The 20,825-nt window shown below is 40.7% G+C and overlaps 2 protein-coding genes across 2 annotated transcripts; both read left to right on the top strand.

Moving 5' to 3' along the window:
• Positions 1 to 2,154: 2,154 nt before the first annotated feature.
• LOC117965155 (uncharacterized) lies at positions 2,155 to 7,648 on the top strand. Its single transcript, XM_059019642.1, has 6 exons — positions 2,155 to 2,427; positions 2,958 to 3,308; positions 5,589 to 5,906; positions 6,124 to 6,228; positions 6,793 to 6,863; positions 7,251 to 7,648. The coding sequence occupies exons 1-6, from the start codon at positions 2,382 to 2,384 to the stop codon at positions 7,275 to 7,277; spliced, it is 918 nt and encodes a 305-aa protein (XP_058875625.1). The 5' UTR covers positions 2,155 to 2,381; the 3' UTR covers positions 7,278 to 7,648.
• A 3,973-nt stretch (positions 7,649 to 11,621) lies between these two features.
• On the top strand, positions 11,622 to 17,887 carry LOC117395556 (uncharacterized). Its single transcript, XM_059019639.1, has 5 exons — positions 11,622 to 11,640; positions 12,671 to 13,039; positions 14,008 to 14,124; positions 15,869 to 15,930; positions 16,759 to 17,887. Exons 1-5 carry the CDS (start codon positions 11,622 to 11,624, stop codon positions 16,840 to 16,842), a joined length of 651 nt encoding a protein of 216 aa, XP_058875622.1. The 3' UTR covers positions 16,843 to 17,887.
• Positions 17,888 to 20,825: the final 2,938 nt, after the last annotated feature.

Below are 20,825 nucleotides of genomic sequence, written 5' to 3'. Positions count from 1 at the left end.
TTATTATTATTATTATTATTATTATTATTATTAATAAAGGGGCATTCAGAACAGAAAATAGGAGGCACTTTTTTACACAGAGAATTGTGAGGGTCTGGAACCAACTCCCCAGTAATGTTGTTGAAGCTGACACCCTGGGATCCTTCAAGAAGCTGCTTGATGAGATTCTGGGATCAATAAGCTACTAACAACCAAACGAGCAAGATGGGCTGAATGGGGCCTCCTCTCGTTTGTAAACTTTCTTATGTTCTTGTGATCTTATGTTAACTTGAAATCTCCAACTGTTTAAAAGCGACAATCATGAGCAGCAATAGCAATAGCTTACTGTATTACAGTGTATATTTAAAGGAGAGGAAAATGCCTATATCAAATATGTTGTTATTATTTTGGTTTGTATTTGTCCAATGAATAACTAAATGTTTTGCAAATTTGTTTGATTTAGCCGATATTTTACAAAAAAAATATTACAGTTTGTTTTTGTTTGTTTGTTTGTTTTATTTTAAGCTGTGTGTTTGTGTGCCTGTATATATAAATATATAATTTGTCTTTACAAATCTGTAGCTGCACTTCCTATATTTTATCACATGGTGGTGCCACTGTCCAGCGTCTGCGAGCGCTCTTGCAGTATAGGAAAGAGAACTCCACTCTCAACACTGCAGAGCGCTCTGCAGTATAGGAAAGAGAACTATAGTATAGGAAAGAGAACTCCACTCTCAACACTGCAGAGCGCTCTAGCAGTATAGGAAAGAGAACTCCACTCTCAACACTGCAGAGCGCTCTAGCAGTATAGGAAAGAGAACTCCACTCTCAACACTGCAGAGCGCTCTAGCAGTATAGGAAAGAGAACTCCACTCTCAACACTGCAGAGCGCTCCAGCAGTATAGGAAAGAGGACTCCACTCTCAACACTGCAGAGCGCTCTGCAGTATAGGAAAGAGAACTCCCCTCTCAACACTGCAGAGCGCTCTGCAGTATAGGAAAGAGAACTCCACTCTCAACACTGCAGAGCGCTCTAGCAGTATAGGAAAGAGAACTCCGCTCTCAACACTGCAGAGCACTCTAGCAGTATAGGAAAGAGAACTCCACTCTCAACACTGCAGAGCGCTCTAGCAGTATAGGAAAGAGAACTCCACTCTCAACACTGCAGAGCGCTCTAGCAGTATAGGAAAGAGAACTCCACTCTCCACACTGCAGAGCGCTCTAGCAGTATAGGAAAGAGAACTCCACTCTCAACACTGCAGAGCACTCTAGCAGTATAGGAAAGAGAACTCCACTCTCAACACTGCAGAGCGCTCTAGCAGTATAGGAAAGAGAACTCCACTCTCCACACTGCAGAGCGCTCTAGCAGTATAGGAAAGAGAACTCCACTCTCAACACTGCAGAGCACTCTAGCAGTATAGGAAAGAGAACTCCCCTCTCGACACTGCAGAGCGCTCTAGCAGTATAGGAAAGAGAACTCCACTCTCAACACTGCAGAGCGCTCTAGCAGTATAGGAAAGAGAACTCCACTCTCAACACTGCAGAGCGCTCTAGCAGTATAGGAAAGAGAACTCCACTCTCAACACTGCAGAGCGCTCTAGCAGTATAGGAAAGAGAACTCCACTCTCCACACTGCAGAGCGCTCTAGCAGTATAGGAAAGAGAACTCCACTCTCAACACTGCAGAGCACTCTAGCAGTATAGGAAAGAGAACTCCACTCTCAACACTGCAGAGCGCTCTAGCAGTATAGGAAAGAGAACTCCACTCTCAACACTGCAGAGCGCTCTAGCAGTATAGGAAAGAGAACTCCACTCTCAACACTGCAGAGCGCTCTAGCAGTATAGGAAAGAGGACTCCACTCTCAACACTGCAGAGCGCTCTAGCAGTATAGGAAAGAGAACTCCACTCTCAACACTGCAGAGCGCTCTAGCAGTATAGGAAAGAGAACTCCACTCTCAACACTGCAGAGCGCTCTAGCAGTATAGGAAAGAGAACTCCCCTCTCCACACTGCAGAGCGCTCTAGCAGTATAGGAAAGAGAGCTCTTCTGAGCAGCAGATGTATTCTGCATACCGGCTTCCCAAACACTTCTGCAAAGTTGCACACTTTTATAGACTCGTATTTAGGATCATGCCGGTCCCATTGCTTTGTGATCCTCTCTGAGCAATGTCGTGCCCGTTGCTTTGTGATCCGCTCTGAGCAATGCCCTGCCCGTTGCTTTGCGATCCTCTCTGAGCAATGCCGACGCCCACACAGTTGGTTAAACATCACCGAGCGAGCTGAGAGACCCGCCCCGTATGTAAGCGCAGCAGATCTCGCTTCAGTGTTGAAAGCACAGTGGCGCTGTTTACTGCTGGCTGCACGGCGCGTATTCAATCACACTGCGCTTCGGACTCCAGGAGCGATGGCATTCTGTTCTATCGGCTGCCTTTTGGTTTTGGTCGCTCTCTGTAAGTATGCGATTATTCTGACATTGATTTGATATATTTAGATAGATATCTATAGATATCATTTCATTTTATAATAGGGATTTCAAACAGCTCGTCTTTTGCAGCAAACTATAGATTTAAGTAAATACGAAATGAAAGTTGAGAAATGGATTTTCTCTTACAGAATTTGATATAGTGTATAAATATTTAACGCCTGGTGACTGATGCAGTACTTGGTCGACATTTTTCCCATTTCAGTCCCAACTCTGTTTTAATTAAATAGTTTATCTATATAGTAATTAAATACATTTATTGTTTATATGTACTTATTTGAATTTAATTTGAATTTGACTTTTTTTTCAAATAAAAACGACGTGCCTGTATAGCAAACTGAATAATAATAATAATAATAATAATAATAATAATAATAATAATAATAATAATAATAATAATAATAATAAATCTAATTTAATCAGTATTGTCATCATTTTCTTGTGCGTAAAGTATAGGAGAATTTCTTTTTTTAATTTATTTTTCGTATTGTTTTTCAGATGGGCTGGCGGAACCAGTAACCGACTCCGTCCCGCCGTTACTCACCGCGGAACCGGGCGGGAATATCACGCTGAAATGCGGAGTAGATCCAAGTAAAACAAACCAATATGTAACTGCTTGGGTTACCTGGTACCGGCAGGAGCCGGACGGGCGAATCCAGATCGTCACATCCCTGAGCACGGGCTACTTAAAAGAGGGCCGGTATTCCGGAGGGATCGACAACAAGAACGGACAGTATAATTTAACCATTGCGGACCTCCACAGAACCGACTCGGCCGTGTATTTCTGTATAGCGAGAGCAGCAGCTCTCCTGTTCATACCCGGGTCCAGCTCCAAACTCGTTGTATCAGGTAAGTACCGTCACAGTAACTCGGTTCTGGAAGGAGGAATCCGTATCGAGCTGTTTTAAAATGTATTTTGGTTCTGTTTGTTGAAGTAAGGCGAATGGGGTTTCGCTGGCTGGGCAAGGGCGTAAGTTGTTGATGTGAAGCGGAGGGAACACGAAGCCACTTTTTCAGGACCATGTGGCTTGAAACCTGGTTCCAGGAGACCGGGAGACCTGGTTTGAGGTTTGCTGTATCAAACCCCAAGTCTCCCTGTGCCGCACAGTGACCTGAAACGTCTCCTGAAACCAAGTTACAAGCCTCAGAGCGGCTCCGTGTTCCCTCAGCTTTAGATAGGCATTGTGTCTGAAAATATAGACCATTGGAATAGATGTTTTTATGCTGATTAAGCAATAGCGTGTCTGAAAATGCATGTCATTATTCCCTTACAAAAGTACCATCGTTAAAACATAGCAGCGCTTAACATAGGGAAGCATTGTAAAGCACAGAGAGGTATGGTAAAGCATAGGGAAGCATTGTAAAGCACAGAGAGGTCTGGTAAAGCATAGGGAAGCATTGTAAAGCACAGAGAGGTGTGGTAAAGCATAGGGAAGCATTGTAAAGCACAGAGAGGTCTGGTAAAGCATAGGGAAGCATTGTAAAGCACAGAGAGGTCTGGTAAAGCATAGGGAAGCATTGTAAAGCACAGATAGGTATGGTAAAGCATAGGGAAGCATTGTAAAGCACAGAGAGGTCTGGTAAAGCATAGGGAAGCATTGTAAAGCACAGAGAGGTCTGGTAAAGCATAGGGAAGCATTGTAAAGCACAGAGAGGTCTGGTAAAGCATAGGGAAGCATTGTAAAGCACAGAGAGGTGTGGTAAGGCATAGTGAAGCATTGCAAAACACAGAGAGGTCTGGTAAGGCATGTTACAAAACATGCTAAACTAAAAGATTCTCATAGTAAAAGCCCAGCAAATTGTAATAAAGCCCAGGCAAGCATTGTGAAGCACAGTGAAGTATGGTAAAGCGTATTAATAAAACAATCTGGCAAAGCAGGGTAAACTGTGGTAAATGCAGAGCGTACCCGTGGGAAAAGCATGGGGGGACCGCTGCAAAATTGCCGCGCAAATGTATCCTGGTAACCTAACCCAACGAGATGCTCGGATATATTGTGAGAAGTGTTGAATTTAAATCAAGGGAAGTAATGTTAAAACTTTACAATGCATTAGTAAGACCTCACCTAGAATATTGTGTTCAGTTCTGGTCACCTCGTTACAAAAAGGATATTGCTGATCTAGAAAGAGTGCAAAGAAGAGCAACCAGAATTATCCCAGGTTTAAAAGGCATGTCGTATGCAGACAGGCTAAAAGAATTGAATCTATTCAGTCTTGAACAAAGAAGACTACACGGCGATCTGATTCAAACATTCAAAATCCAAAAAGGTATAGACAATGTCGACCCAGGGGACTTTTTTGACCTGAAAACAGAAACAAGGACCGGGGTCACAAATGGAGATTAGATAAAGGGGCATCCAGAACAGAAAATAGGAGGCAATTGTGAGGGTCTGGAACCAACTCCCCAGTAATGTTGTTGAAGCTGACACCCTGGGATCCTTCAAGAAGCTGCTTGATGAGATTCTGGGATCAATAAGCTACTAACAACCAAACGAGCAAGAGGGGCCGAATGGCCTCCTCTCGTTTGTAAACTTTCTTATGTTCTTATGTTCTTATGTTCTTATTTGTATAAGGGTACCGTGCAGTAATCCTTTTGCAATTGGAACCCTGTTTTTTGTAGTTTCTATAAAGAAACATTCTTAAATATTGGACAAAGGAAGGGAAGGGTTCTATAAGATGCGTTCAAAGTGTTGGCAATAGAATCATCCGAAGTTCCATAATTTGACTTTTCATATTCGTAATCCCTCGTTATAAAACGTTTAACCCTTTGCAATCCAAAACGCCTAATATGTTAAAAAAAAATGACAAAAAAAAAAAAACCGCAATTAATCGATGGTCTTTGACGGTCTTTCACTCGGGCCCTAATTACCCTGCTTTACATTCAAAGACAAACACTGACAAATGAAATCAAACAATATGTGATGATGATGATGATGATGATGATGATGATGATGACGCATCTTTTTAAATTATACTCGGAGGATAATAAGAACACGCTTTGGGTTTACAATGACAGTGAACAGCAGACAGTGAGCGGTGTGAAGAGTAACGATAACATTTGATCACTGACGTCAGCTTCTTCACTTTGTTTTTCATGGTTACTAAACTTACAATGTATGTGTTTACTCAAAGACCCGCTGACTGTCCCGAGTGTGGAGTTATACACTCCGGGTCTGTTTGAAGGCGATTCGGACTGGACCGAGCCGGTTCCGGTGCTGTGTTTGGTGAGAGACACGTCTCCGGGGCGGCATCGAGTCAACTGGACTATCGGCACCGAGGCAGCCGCGCCGGGCAGCGCGGAGGAGGGAGAGATCGAACCCGACGGGTCCTATAGCGTGCGCAGCTACGTCACAATCAGCGCGGATCAATGGAACAGCGGCGCTATAAAGTGCGAGGTTTACAACATCAACAACGTCACAGAAAAAGTCTCCGCGTCACACCGAAGGCAAGGTGAATTACGCAGCTGAAGGGTCATTATTTGAAATTTGAGCGTAAAATATTTACAATGTAAAAAAGCTGCTTTTGCATATTCTGTTTAAGAACACACACTTAAAAACATAATAATAATAATAATAATAATAATAATAATAATAATAATAATAATAATAATAATAATAACACATTATAATGTGTATTGTTAATATCTGTGGCGCAGTTTTTGTTTCAGATTGCGTTCCTGTGTTGTTTTACGGACTGCCCGCCGTTTTCCTGCTAATTCTGGTCGTGGTGTCTGTGGCGTGTGTTTACAGAAGACTTCATAAAACTAAAACCGGTAACTGCTGGATATTCTCTTTGTGATCGCTGGTGTTTCTGCATTTGAAATATCCGCATATCATTCATATCATATACACTAGACCCTGTTTATTGCATTTTTACTGAACTATGAAGTATTACTATGATTAGGAGTTCCCAGTTCAAATCCCAGCTCAGCCACTGACTCCCTGTGTGTGTGTGTGTGTGTGTGTGTGTCAGTGTGTGTGTGTGTGTGTGTGTGTGTGTGTGTGTGTGTGTCTATCTGTGTGTGTGTGTGTGTGTGTGTGTGTGTGTGTGTGTGTGTGTGACCCTGAGCATGTCACTTCACCTCCTTGTGTCCCGTCCTTCGGATGAGACGTCAAACAAACGCGCTCCTATTGGAAGTGACTCTGCAGCAGCAGCAGCAGCAGTTGTTGATGATGCATAGTTCACCCCCTAGACTTAAGTCGCTTTGGATAAAAGCGTCAGCTAAATGACTAAATAATAATAATATATAAAAAGCCAGTTATATTTATTTAATTGCATTTTTACTGAGCTATAAAGTCTTATTATAATAACATGTTTGTTTTTTTACAATCTATAGATCACAAGTCCAGCGATGCGCCCTGCCGTCCACAGCGCCCTGCCCGACACAGAACAGTCCAGGATTACTCGGTAATCAATCTGATTCAGGGTTTTATTTATTTATTGATAGACAAAGAGAAGGAGAGGCGATACCTTTCATTGGACTAACTAAACAATAATTAATCCCAGGCTTTCAAGACCTCAAAGGTCTCTTCTTCAGGTGAAAGTAGAAAAGAGATATTATTAATGGGGATAGGGATTCTCAACCAGTTCACAAATCATAGCCAATACATTTATAGAAGATAAGAAATAAAAACAAAATACCTGCTATATGTAGCACACACTTGTGTGTCCTAACTTGCTGCATCCTAGTAGTATTACTGTTCTTAATGTAAACTACACTGTATTTAAATATGAGGCTTGCATTGTAACCCTGCGCTGTCCTCTAACACCTGAACCCTTTCTCTTTCTTCTCAGACGGAGTACGCATCGCTCAATCTGTGACGGGCTCCACAAAGCACCTCGCTCATCTTTAAATGCAGCCGTGGAGAGAGAGAGAGGGAGAGAGAGAGAGAGAGAGAGAGAGAGAGAGAGAGAGAGAGAGAGAGAGAGAGAGAGAGAGAGAGAGAGACTCTCTACTAATGAGAGACACTTCATGTCAAATATTACCCATTTGTATTGAAATGAACTTTAAGCAGCTGGACTCAAATTCAAGCAAGCCTCTCATGCTGCACGCCCACAAATCTTTTTTTTCTTTGTATTATTCTAAACATCTTGTATATTATTATGACATCATATAAAACACATATTTTGCTGTAATACTAATAATAGTCACTGTATTTGAATAATTGTACATTTAAATAATAATAATAATAAACGTGTTTGTGAAAAATGATTTGAACAGGTGCAGTCTTCTTCGGTGTGTTGTTGAGAATCATGAGCTGTGATCCATATTAAAAGGTGATGTTGTTGTTTGAAGATAGCGCTCCCATTAATCCAAGGTGACTTAGAATTGTTACAAAATATCACAGCACAAAGTATCACATTACAGCATATCACATTATAAAATATCACATTGCAGAATATCACATTACAGAATATCACATTACAGAATATCACATTACAGAATATCACATTACAGAATATCACATTATAAAATATCACATTACAGAATACCACATTACAGAATATCACATTATAAAATATCACATTGCAGAATATCACATTACAAAATATCACATTACAGAATATCACATTACAGAATATCACATTATAAAATATCACATTACAGAATATCACATTACAGAATATCACATTACAGAATATCACATTATAAAATATCACATTACAGAATATCACATTACAGAATATCACATTACAGAATATCACATTATAAAATATCACATTACAGAATATCACATTACAGAATATCACATTACAGAATATCACATTATAAAATATCACATTATAAAATATCACATTACAGAATATCACATTGCAGAACATCACATTATAAAATATCACATTATAAAATATCACATTACAGAATATCACATTACAGATAAGAGCAGCTATAAAGTACAATAAAATCAGTAGCAAATAAGATCAAATTCACGAATACAGCAAATAATTACAATTAGGAGCGAGTTTAACTAAGAGCAGTTAACTCATAGTAACAATATTTACTCATACGAGTAAAGTCCATTAAGAGCACGTAGTGATAGATGAGAATGATTTTAAACAAGAGCAATTAGAAAAATCGTGAATAGGGAGACCTATAAGAGAAAAATCAAATACAAGATACAGGAAGTAGTTATAATTCAGAGCAGTATAATGAACTACTCCAGAGATCTGGATGGACGGTTATTTAATCGATTCGATAATTACACGATTTTGAACAGGGTTTGGAACGAAGACCCGGAGTGAACGGGTCCGCTTTGGCCGCCCCTCGCTCCAGCGCTTTTGGGAAGGTTTGTATTTTGTGTTTGCTCTGAACACGAAGCCCTGATTTTGAAAGACTACCTCTTTTTCTAAAAAAGAGAAATCGTTCGTGCAATAAAATGGGATGCATATCTAGCAGAACTCGTCCTGAAACGATGACAAATGTTTAAACTATTAACTTAAAGCAGCGCGCAAACTCCTCCCCCCCCCCCCCCTCCCCCATGCAAAAACGCACCGATTCTAACCCTGCATGCACGCACGCTCGAGATATGAAGCATGCATATGCTGACGTGCCATATTCATATCTGATGAAAGAAAGGAGCCGCCTTCGTGCAGAAATACCCTTCTGTCGATTGCAGACTAGTGGAAAATCACCTCGCGCTGAGAGAGCTCGTTGCGGGTTGTTGCTGAGACCACGAGTCAGTCTGAATACCCCTGTGAAAGCAGAGTGCATTAAACCGCTCCACAGCCTCTATCTAGATACACATGAGCGGACAGAATAACTGAATACACCTGCTGACCGCAACAGAACCACGAGTTAAAAATACACGCGTGCCCACATGGAAACACTAGAGCAGGGTGCGTGCATGTATCTTATTTGTCTTATGTGTGTTTGTTTGCGCGTCTTTATGAATTCATGAAATGACCACAACGTGTTTATATTTAGAGCATATGAAAAACAAAACACGAGCTGATTTTGATCCGTCTTTTAATACGAGACACAACAGGCTTTTTTAGCGAAAGAAATTGCGCATTGCAGAATTTGCTAATAAAGGCATTTGTTATTTTACTAAGGGAGTTATTCGGTTAATAGTTAATACTAATATAGTTCATATATAATATAGTTCATATTATATTATATTCAAGCTGTTCTGAAAACGCTTATGGTATCTTTAAAACCATACAGTTCAATATAATGTGTGCCGCTTTACGCGTAAAGATCCACACAAGACTCGAGGTGTCCGGTTGCAGCAGCGACTTAGCGAGCCTTTAGAATCTCGTGCCCGATTTGTGTGCTTCAAAACAGGAGGGGATGTAATTATTATAAAACGAAAAACAAATTCGACAACACCGACGCGCTGAAGCGACCATTAAACACGACCTGTTAGTTAATTGCATTTGGAAATAAAACAGAACCGGAGCAGTCTGTAATGAACGCGCCCCTTTCACTGCTGAACGCTTTGTTTAAAGGAGCTGTTTCACTGAAAATGAAATGCAAACTCTGCGTGTTAACTCGGCGCAGTGAGCTGCAATCCCCTATTGACTGCAATAGCAACATACTTTCATGTGGATTTTAATAAGCCTGTTCCACGACGCACGGCAATGCACGCTGAAGCATTGTAAAACCTAAAACAATCCGCGAATCTACATCAAGACTAGCTTCCAGACTCCACAATGAAATGCACGAGTGTCTTGAGATTATTAATGATGAAGTGAACGTTATTATTATTATTATTATTATTATTATTATTATTATTATTATAGTATTTGGTCTACGGTGCTCTTTCCAAATGTGTGCGTAAAGTCGCTTTACCGTTTCAGATATATTCATTCTTTACTTTTCTGTTGTTTGTCAGATATTTGTTTTATTATTTAAATTCTGTTGTAATTGTAATATAAAGGCACCTGGTCCCAGGACTCAGTGACATGAGCGATGTGGGGGGAGGGGGTGTGTAACGGTATCGACGCGCACAATGGCCGTTAATTCGGGTTTCAGTGCTTGTGGTTTATTATTTTCCACTGAAGATCAGCACCAACGCGTGGTCGTTTCAGATGGACGAATCGATCAATAAGGCGCAAAAACCACCCATGCATTTTTTTTTTATCTTTTGTTATATATAAATATATCTAAGTATTGTTTTGAGTGTTTTGAGACAGGAAATAACAGACAGCCTCTCTTCTCTTGCGCAGTAAGGTCCCCTTCCCCCTCAGAACCAGACTCGACCGCCACGCCTGTCTGATCCACACAGCACCGCGCTTCATTCCGTGTCTGCAGAGCCCTGTGAGGCGGATTGCAAACGAGCGCCTTGTCTCAATGGAGCGCTTAGTGCGTAATAGAATGATCCGCATTCTAACTGTGGCAGCATTCTATTCTGAAGGCAAGTCTCTTTTCATTATTATTATTATTATTATTATTATTATTATTATTATTATTATTATTATTATTATGTAGACAGCAATTTACTGTTGCCAATGATAGTGTACTTTTGCTGTTAAATATTTTATGATATATTATTATTATTATTATTATTATTATTATTATTATTATTATTATTATTAATAATAGATTTTGATTCATTGACAAACCCTTATTAGAAGGTATTTGTTCATTCTATAACGATGTGGTTCTAAATATTGTTTTTCGGTAACACGTTCCATGAAGTGTCTCTAATGACTGTAGTCACAAACATGCGCGCTTACACATCATTACAATGGCGTGGTGCAGAGTTACCATGTACCATGTAAAATCTGCCACATGAAGGACACTGTAACTATGTGTAAGTAAGGCTAAGCATGTATACAAATACACAGCAATCAGAGACGCTTCGTGTAAAGTGCGTTATCTGTTTCTCAAAGTTAAAAACTTTACAATTGCTGGTAGAATTCTTCTTTAAATCGCATGGCGCAATCCACGTTTTTAAACGAGATGCATCCTCAACATTAGTCCTGTTTTATTATAAACTCATGCTATCTGTGTCTCTCTATGTATTATCATTTTTATTTTATTTTTGTTGCAGTTTTTCTTTTTCTCAGTGCAAATCCCGCTTATTATTTCGCTCGGGTCGGACAGCCCGTTACCGTCCCCTGTGTCTTCGGATCTACCTATCCGGTCCGCTGGTTCCGAGACAACGCGAGCGGGGGAGTGAGCGAGCCGTTCCCTGGTGAATGCGGAGGTCCGGGCTCCCAATGCCGGATCACCCGCACCGTAGAGAGCAATAGAGTCACGCTAACAATCCGGGACACGCAGAGAAACGATAGCGGGCGATATTACTGCGCTGAAGACATGGCAGCTCTCTGAGATTCTCAAACGCGTCCGTTGTGATCGTGTCTGGAGGTGAGTTTATAAGTACTACTACTACTACTACTACTACTACTACTACTACTACTACTACTACTACTAATAATAATAATAATAATAATAATAATAATAATAATGTTTAAATATGCATGATAATCAATTCATACTTTTGGAGAAACGTTCGGTAACGCTTTTATATGAAGTGTCTCTGATTACTCTGTGTTTGCATAGCAGATACTTTGTAAATACACGCACACTTACACATCATTACAATGTTAATATGAACTTAACAAGCAAAGCTTTTGCAAGATACATGTAAGTACACAATTGAATCAGAAAAGGGTTGGGTTTAGTGTTAGGGTTAGTGTTAGGGATAGGGTTAGTGTTAGGGTTAGGGTTAGTGTTAGGGATAGGGTTAGTGTTAGGGTTAGGGTTAGTGTTAGTGATAGGGTTAGTGTTAGTGTTAGGGATAGGGTTAGTGATAGGGTTAGTGTTAGTGTTAGGGTTAGTGTTAGTGATAGGGTTAGTGTTAGTGTTAGGGTTAGTGTTAGGGATAGGGTTAGTGTTAGTGTTAGGGTTAGGGTTAGGGTTAGTGTTAGTGATAGGGTTAGTGTTAGTGTTAGGGTTAGGGTTAGGGATAGGGTTATATCGAGCACAGAGATTTACACATTAAGTACTTTGTAACTATGCATAATAACATGATGCTTCATACCTGTATTTACTAAGTAACTTCTATGTAAATACACAGTAATTAGAGAAGCTTCATGTAGTGTTGCCAAACGTTTTATTAAATTAGTGAGCGCAAGTTATTATTGAATGTAAATACCCTGATTGCCTTATAAATTCAATGCTATAAATGTAATTAAATACAGTTTATTATTATTATTATTATTATTATTATTATTATTATTATTATTATTATTATTATTTAATTAAGTTTCAGATGATTCCTCTGTGAATCGGTCAGTGTCTATCCTGGCCCCCCTGGCTGTCTCCGGCAGCGCGCTCGATTCCAAGGCGACCCTGACATTAGTGTGTCTAATCCGGGGCCTCTCCTCGCCCTCGGTCCGGGTCCGATGGTTCATCTCCGGTAACTTCACGGCGGAGGGAACGCCGAGCTCCGGGATCAAAGTGAAGGAGGGCGGAGAGGGACAGGGAGGCGGAGAGAGCTACGCCGCTACGAGCCGCCTGACAATCCCGGTGGAGACGTGGAGAAGCGGGGCTGAGTGCGCATGCGAAGCGCAGTTGGACAGGAACACTTCTATCCGTAGCGGGAATGTTTCATACGCTGGGATTCACGGGGCGGGTCAGTAATCTCTCCCTTTCGACTCTTTATCATTAATGAGTCATTTATGAGACGCTTTTATCCAAAGCGATTTACAGAGACTAGACCAGTGCTGCCCAAACCCGCTCCTGCAGAGCCCCTATCCAGCAGGTTTTATAGGTAACCTTTAATCATCAATTTCTTAACACCTGGAAGAATTTTATTGTGATCAATCAAGCAGGTAATTTATTAAATGAAGTCATTTAGAGATCATTTGGTACAAAAAATGAACTACCCTTTTCAGCCCTCAATGGCCTGGATTACATGCTGGGGAAATGTCATGATTTATCTGTCTACCGTCATGACTTATTTAAGGTGGAATTATAATTTTAGATTGTTTTGGTTTGTTTAACAATTCCTGCTTTGAAACTTCATGTTGTATTTGATTTTTGTATAATGTATTACATTTATATTCAAACATAAACTGAACATAAACCAAAACTAAAATTGTAATCCAGACCGTACCACCTTAAATAAGTCATGACATTTTCCCAGCATGTAAACTGGCCCAATGACCAGAGTTCCATTAATTGAACACGTTATTTGCTTAATTGATCAATAACTTCCATGTGTTCCCAGCCTTTAGTCTGCACACACACACAGTGAGTCAATGGCTGAGCTGGGATTTGAACCTCCTGGTATCAAGCCCCTTTCTCTAACCACTGGACCACACAGCCTCTTATTTTGTAACATTTATATTATTTAAAAAAAGAATAGGCTGGAACAGGCTTGAGAAACAGATACGAGTTTTCTGTTTGTGTATTTGTACCTGTGATTATTATCGTTGCTTGGGTTATTTCGGATAAGCAGAGTAAACATGTTAATGTGGAGAGTTTACTTTTTAGTGTAACTGTCATTCTAATTGTAATTACTTTATCGTAATTGTAATTGTACTCAGTTGTAATTAAAATGTCAGTAAACAACTCTGCTGTAATTGTAATTGAACTCAGGTCTGGTTGCAGAGCGGTGCCTGGTTCAGTACGCCGTGTTCTCCGGGGTCTCCCTCCTCGCTCTCTCCGCGGCTCTCTGCGGCTGCGCGCTGTGGACCCGCCGCCGCTTCAAACCAGGTACCGTCCCGGCCGCTCCCTCCCTGTGCGCCGGTGCGAGTTTATAGCGCTACAGCCAGTGATGGCTCTGCAGCGGGCTAGCGAGTCAGTGCACCGCATTGCATATCTCTATAGATACGATTTCATTACTGACAGAAACACTTTCAAAGTGATTATTATTATTATTATTATTATTATCATTATTATTATTATTATGACGATGGTGATAAATATTGTTATTAATACAAAAACATAATAATAGTAATGGTGACGTTGTTAAAATGTATTTTGTATTTATGTAGTTTTGTTACACACGCACACGCACACACACACACACACACACACATACACACACACACACGCACACACGCACACGCACACGCACACGCACACACACACAGAGAACACGCAGTCCAGTGGCCACGCCCCCTGCTCGCGCCGCAGTTCTGACTGAGAGCTCTCAGCTGTCAGTCTCGCGCAGCTACACAACACAGACCCCGTTCAAATATCTCGACTTTAACCGACTTTTCTGCGCTCCTTTAATAATTCAATCGATACCTGTTGAGCCATTCGTGTATCTCAATCACAACTCAGAAACGAGTTAATAGCAAAATTGATTTGATTTACGTGTTTTTTTTCTGTGAAACAACCAAATTAAGCTTTAATTTTTGATTAACAAGCAGAAACGAGATCGCAACGTGTTAATAACGACACATCAAAGCTACAATGAAAAATAAAGTATTTGATGCTGGACTCACAATCGTTGTGCGTGACTGTATTTACATAAGAAGAGTCGCTTTGCTTTGAAATGAAAAAGTCAGACTTACGATTTAAAAGCCCATTTAGTTGTTTCACAGGGAAAAAAATAATAATTAAATCAATTTTACTATTGATGCGTTTCTCAGTATGTGATTGAGATACACGAATGGCTTAACGGGTATCAACTGAATTCTAAAGGAGAGGCGAAAAATCGGTGGAACTGGAAAACACAGAAAATGAGAAACCCTACTTATGAGAAGTGGATAAACGCTATATTGCCCAAATTTAAAAATGGGTACACGCCGTTTACCTGTGTATACCCTTACCTATTTAACATGATACACAATAAACCCACATTAGAAAAATATAATAATAATAATAATAATAATAATAATAATAATAATAATAATAATAATAATAATAATAATAATAATAATAATGACAGTTACCTGTAGCTGTGACTTTCAATCTTGGCTGCCCGTTCTCAAATCACCTCAGGAGAAATTTGAACAACTTTTCACACTCGCGAGCCCCCTGGGGAAGCTCGAGCTACCTGGAGTTGATTGTGATTGGTTAAGAGAAATAACCCAGGCGCTGGGGTAAGATCTGTCCCTGCTCGGAACGGTAAACAACCCAACAAAGTGACCCAACACACGTAACCCCATGGTTGGGTTACAAAAATAACCCAGCATTTTTTAGAGTGTATAGATATTAGGACCCCAGTGGTCTGTGATTAAGGGGAGGGGTCGGGTCTCTCATTCTACACCAGCAGGTGGTATTGCTGCAGAGTGCACGGGCTTCATTTCTGTGCAGTTCTTAAGCAAGGTTACACAGTGTCTGTATTATAAGAAAGACGTTAAGAAGCAGGTTACCCGCGGGGCTGTTACCAGCCGCTTCTCCCTGCCGCTTATTACCACGGCCCGGGGAGACGCTGTTGGTATTCATCTATAGACACTCAGCCTCGTTCTGAGACTCTGTCAGTGACGTCTCAACTTTGCATTCCCAGCGTCCACTGAAGACTCCACGCGTGTAATTTACAAAAGGACCCCCGGCAGCGGAGATGCAAAGGTAAAGTTGACATATTCAGTTCATGCATTAGACTTTTTTCATTGTTCTTTTTTTACAAACTCGCTTTTTATCTCAGTTGCTTTCTAATTGTATAATTAAAACCACTTTTTTGTCACTTTTTTAATTTCAATTTTATAGCATTTTGTATTAAACCGTTTTTCATTAAATGGTTTAATTGGTTGTGTGTGTTTGTGCGTGCGTGCATGCGTCTGTGTGTGTGTGCGCGCGTGCGTGAGTGAAGCGCTTTCTGATCCTATAGAAATGTACATTGTATTGTATTGTATTGTATGCAAGTCAATGGGATTCAGTGTTTCGCGTCTGTAGTTAAGCGATCCCTTCAGCGCATGACGTCGAGTGCCCCAGGGGGAGCAGTACAATCTGAGACGGCGTTGAGGTTTTTGATACTAGTGCATTCAGGGGTCTATTCTGACTTGGTTTACGCGTGATTTACGCGCTGGAAGAAGGGTTTACATGCCCACGAATGGTAAATACAGTACCATATATGAGCATGTAAGACCTAAACCAAGTCAGAAAAGACCCATCACTGCGTATTCTGATAAGAGCGGTCCTGTGATAAGAGCGGTGGGCTTTTAGAAGGGCCGTCCTGGATCTGAACCCCTTTCGTGCAGGAAATCTAGAAAACAGCTGAAAGGTTTCATATGAAGCCAATCCGCGGCCGGCTGCGCCGTGCATCAGTGGGGTCCTGTTCTCCTGTGACAGGATTTGGAATCCCAATTGAAAGTTATTGGCTGGGAGGTTCCGCTAATGGTATGTGCTGTAATATTATTGATGATATATTATTTAATAAACCCTGTTGATCTCTTGCAGAGGAGAGATGAAGAGGACAACCTGGTCACCTACGCGAGCTTGGAGTTTGAATCCCAGAAGAACAGAAAGAAGAGACGCATATAATAATAATAATAATAATAATAATAATAATAATAATAATAATGAATCCTTTGGAGCGTTTTGATGTTAGTTTTGCGCATTGATATAATTTTTCAACAGTAGTTTTTATTTTTTCCTTCTTGCTTGTGATTTGTAACGGGTGCAAAGTTCAAACGATTCATATCTGTTTAAAATGATCATTATCAGGGGAAGTCTGATGGTCAGCTGTCCTCAGACCCCATTCCTCACCTCCAAGTTTTGAATCGTTTTCCAAACTGGCCAAACATTTTGCAAACCCTGTAGAATTAACCAATGTCGACTTCATAAAGTCGAATGAAATCGGCTGAATAATGAATAATATTTAATTCCACACCGCTTTGTTATTTTCCCATACAAACTGACAAAAAGTTGAAAAATGTGACATTTCAAAATCTAACATGAAATAACATACCAGTATTATGGCTTCCTAATGGTAGACTTTTTTCTATATCGTTTAATAGTTTCTTTGATGACATGATGTTAAATAAAAGAGGTAAACTATGTTCATATAGCTTTTTTAAAAATAATATCTCAGTCCTAAAATTCTAGATGAGGCAAAACTTTTGCCCAGAGCTGCACAGAGCCTGTTTTAACCCTTCGAGGTACACAAGGAATCAAGCGCTTGCTGTTCAAATAGTTTCTTCTTAAAAAATACATTTGAGAGCGACTCAGGAATCACGAGGAGGAAACTGTCCATTTGGACGATCGGATCCAGTCTGACACTTCATTTTAAACCCCGCTGTTTCGTGCACCTCGTTGCAAACAATAAGAAAGCGCGCATCGTTTCTATTCGTGGGACGCACGTGTTCCTTCTACCTTAAAAGGCTCGTGCGTTTCTCTGAGATTTCTCATTGGTTTATCAGATTTGATGGACAGTTATTGGAATTGTAATAGAAATATCAATGGGCTGGAATAAGCCATGCTGGTGCAAATATAACACGTGGTGTTTATTTAGCCTTTGAAGAAGACCCTCTGAAATTGTATAGAAACTGTCTCTATATCAAAACTCTGTTGCGTGAAATTACGCCAGCATGTTCTTCATTATTAAAAAAAAAAAATAATAAAAAATACATCAATAAACTTGATTCTGTGGCATATTGTTTATTACTGTACATTTTGATCATTTCTAATAATAATAATAATTGAAAAAATCTTGGCATATGTATTTTTTTTAATTAAATTCCCAATTCCAATTTCTATTCTTTTTTAACACAATTTCAAAACACATGGCTGATCAGAATTGCGTTAAAATGAGCTTCTCACACGCACGCACGCACGCACGCACGCACGCACGCAGCAATTCAGTCTTATCAATAATGCAATTTATAGGTTCAGCTTTTTTTTTATCGCAGTGGTTCTGTTGTTTTATGGCAGCTGTATAATAAATGGAACAGAACTACAGAACTGAAACAAAGAACACAAGACTGCTGCGGTTTGATGAACTGCAGGTCAGAGTCTGCTGTCCGCAGGGTTTTTTATAGATTATTTTATTTCTGTTTCTGCATTAGATTTGTATTTGCTCTAAAGCAGTGCAGTATTTAAAAAAAAAAAAAAAACCGGTACAAGACTGCCCCCCTGTGGTGGAAATGAGGTGATGCACTGAAACTATCTCAAGTGTGTAACAGCTCTTGCAAGGGAGAGCCTGTCTCTTTGGTAAAGTGATCTGGCTCTGAAGAGCGTGATGTACTGGGTTTGCACCCGGTAAGGGGGCTGGTTCATTATCTTCTCTGTGCTTCATTACACTGTGCTGTGCTTTTACCAGGGGGATACCACAGCAGTAAACTTTGAGAAGGGGGCTGGTTCATTATCTTCTCTGTGCTTTACTACACTGTGCTGTGCTTTTACCATGGGGATACCACAGCAGTAAACTTTGAGAAGGGGACTGGTTCATTATCTTCTCTGTGCTTTACTACACTGTGCTGTGCTTTTACCAGGGGGATACCACAGCAGTAAACTTTGAGAAGGGGGCTGGTTCATTATCTTCTCTGTGCTTCACTACACTGTGCTGTGCTTTTACCAGGGGGATACCACAGCAGTAAACTTTGAGAAGGGGGGCTGGTTCATTATCTTCTCTGTGCTTCACTACACTGTGCTGTGCTTTTACCAGGGGGATACCACAGCAGTAAACTTTGAGAAGGGGGCTGGTTCATTATCTTCTCTGTGCTTTACTACACTGTGCTGTGCTTTTACCAGGATGATACCACAGCAGTAAACTTTGAGAAGGGGGCTGGTTCATTGGGGGGAGGGAGAGGGATAAGGGGAGGGGAGGGGAGGGGAGAGGGAGGGCTGAAAGAGAAGGATGGTGATAGTGATAGAGAGGGAAAGAGAAAGGAAAGAGAGTGGGGTATTTATGTGAAACAGCTTGAGAGACACAAGGGAAGCTGATTTCACAGCTGTGTATTGTAGGCTGTGTGGCCCTTTGATTTCTTACAGTTTTAGCTGAGAATATATGAGAGTTTTTGAAAATTATTGGGAAGTGTGTGTGCGTGCGTGCGTGAGTGTGTTTGTGTGTGTGTGTGTGCGTGCGTGCGTGAGTGTGTTTGTGTGTGTGTGTGCGTGCGTGCGTGAGTGTGTGTGTGTGTGTGTGTGTGTGCGTGCGTGCGTGAGTGTGTTTGTGTGTGTGTGGGTGTGTGTGCGTGCGTGGGTGTGTGTGCGTGCGTGCGTGTGTGTGTTTCTATCTGTGTGTGTGTGTCCGTGCGTGCGTGTGTGTTTTAATAACAGTATGTATTTATTTCTTAAGCGTTACAACAGACAACAGGGTCCTAACATGACATGAAATGACTGCTTACTCCTCGGATTTTGAAACTTGAGAAATGCAGAGCGTTGCAAAACTTCACGGTCGGTTAGAAGAATAATAATGACTCAGCTGTTTTTTTTGTTTTTTTCTGAAACAGCAAACGAAGCGCTCCTGAACGTGACGCGCGGCTTTCTCGCTACGCCTCTTTCGCAAGAAAAACTCAAAGAAAACAAGTTAGAAAAAAGACTACAGTACCCAGCGTTCTGCGCAGCAGGGGGGGGCACGGGTGCATTCTGGGGCTTGTAGTCCAGTCAGCTGACGATAGCGACTTCTTGTAAATGTTTACTTTTATTATTTTTGTCAAAAACTAAGCGGTAAAAACAAAAACAATCATTGCTAGTGTTTGTGACCAGACATTGCGTTATAATCCGCACAGAGGGTGTAATAACACAGCGTGCGTACATGCCGCCGGCCCATGTTATTATATCATGTAAATAATTGTTTACAGAAAATGGCAGGTCGTGGAAAGACAGGACAAGCACAACTGCACGCGTTCCTCGTATTCATTTTTAAAATGAAAGCTGACTGCATAGGCTGTATGGAGTGAACCGGTTATAAATACACTTAGCAATGTTTGCCACGTTATTTTTGTAGTTTTTCCCATGATTATACTACATACATTTAACACAGTTTACCCTGGTTTGAGATGTTTATGAAATATGCTTCCATATGCTTTACCACACCTCTCTGTGCTTTACAATGCTTCCATATGCTTTACCACACCTCTCTGTGCTTTACAATGCTTCCCTATGCTTTACCACACCTCTCTGTGCTTTACAATGCTTCCCTATGCTTTACCACACCTCTCTGTGCTTTACAATGCTTCCCTATGCTTTATCACACCTCTCTGTGCTTTACAATGCTTCCCTATGCTTTACCAGACCTCTCTGTGCTTTACAATGCTTCCCTATGCTTTACCAGACCTCTCTGTGCTTTACAATGCTTCCCTATGCTTTACCAGACCTCTCTGTGCTTTACAATGCTTCCCTATGCTTTACCAGACCTCTCTGTGCTTTACAATGCTTCCCTATGCTTTACCACACCTCTCTGTGCTTTACAATGCTTCCCTATGCTTTACCAGACCTCTCTGTGCTTTACAATGCTTCCCTATGCTTTACCACACCTCTCTGTGCTTTACAATGCTTCCCTGTGCTTTACCAGACCTCTCTGT

The sequence above is a fragment of the Acipenser ruthenus genome, unplaced genomic scaffold, assembly GCF_902713425.1.
Source record: "Acipenser ruthenus unplaced genomic scaffold, fAciRut3.2 maternal haplotype, whole genome shotgun sequence".
Classification (NCBI taxonomy): domain Eukaryota; kingdom Metazoa; phylum Chordata; class Actinopteri; order Acipenseriformes; family Acipenseridae; genus Acipenser; species Acipenser ruthenus.
The sequence above is the reverse complement of the archived record's forward strand: the minus strand, read 5'-3'. Positions and strand labels throughout refer to the sequence as shown.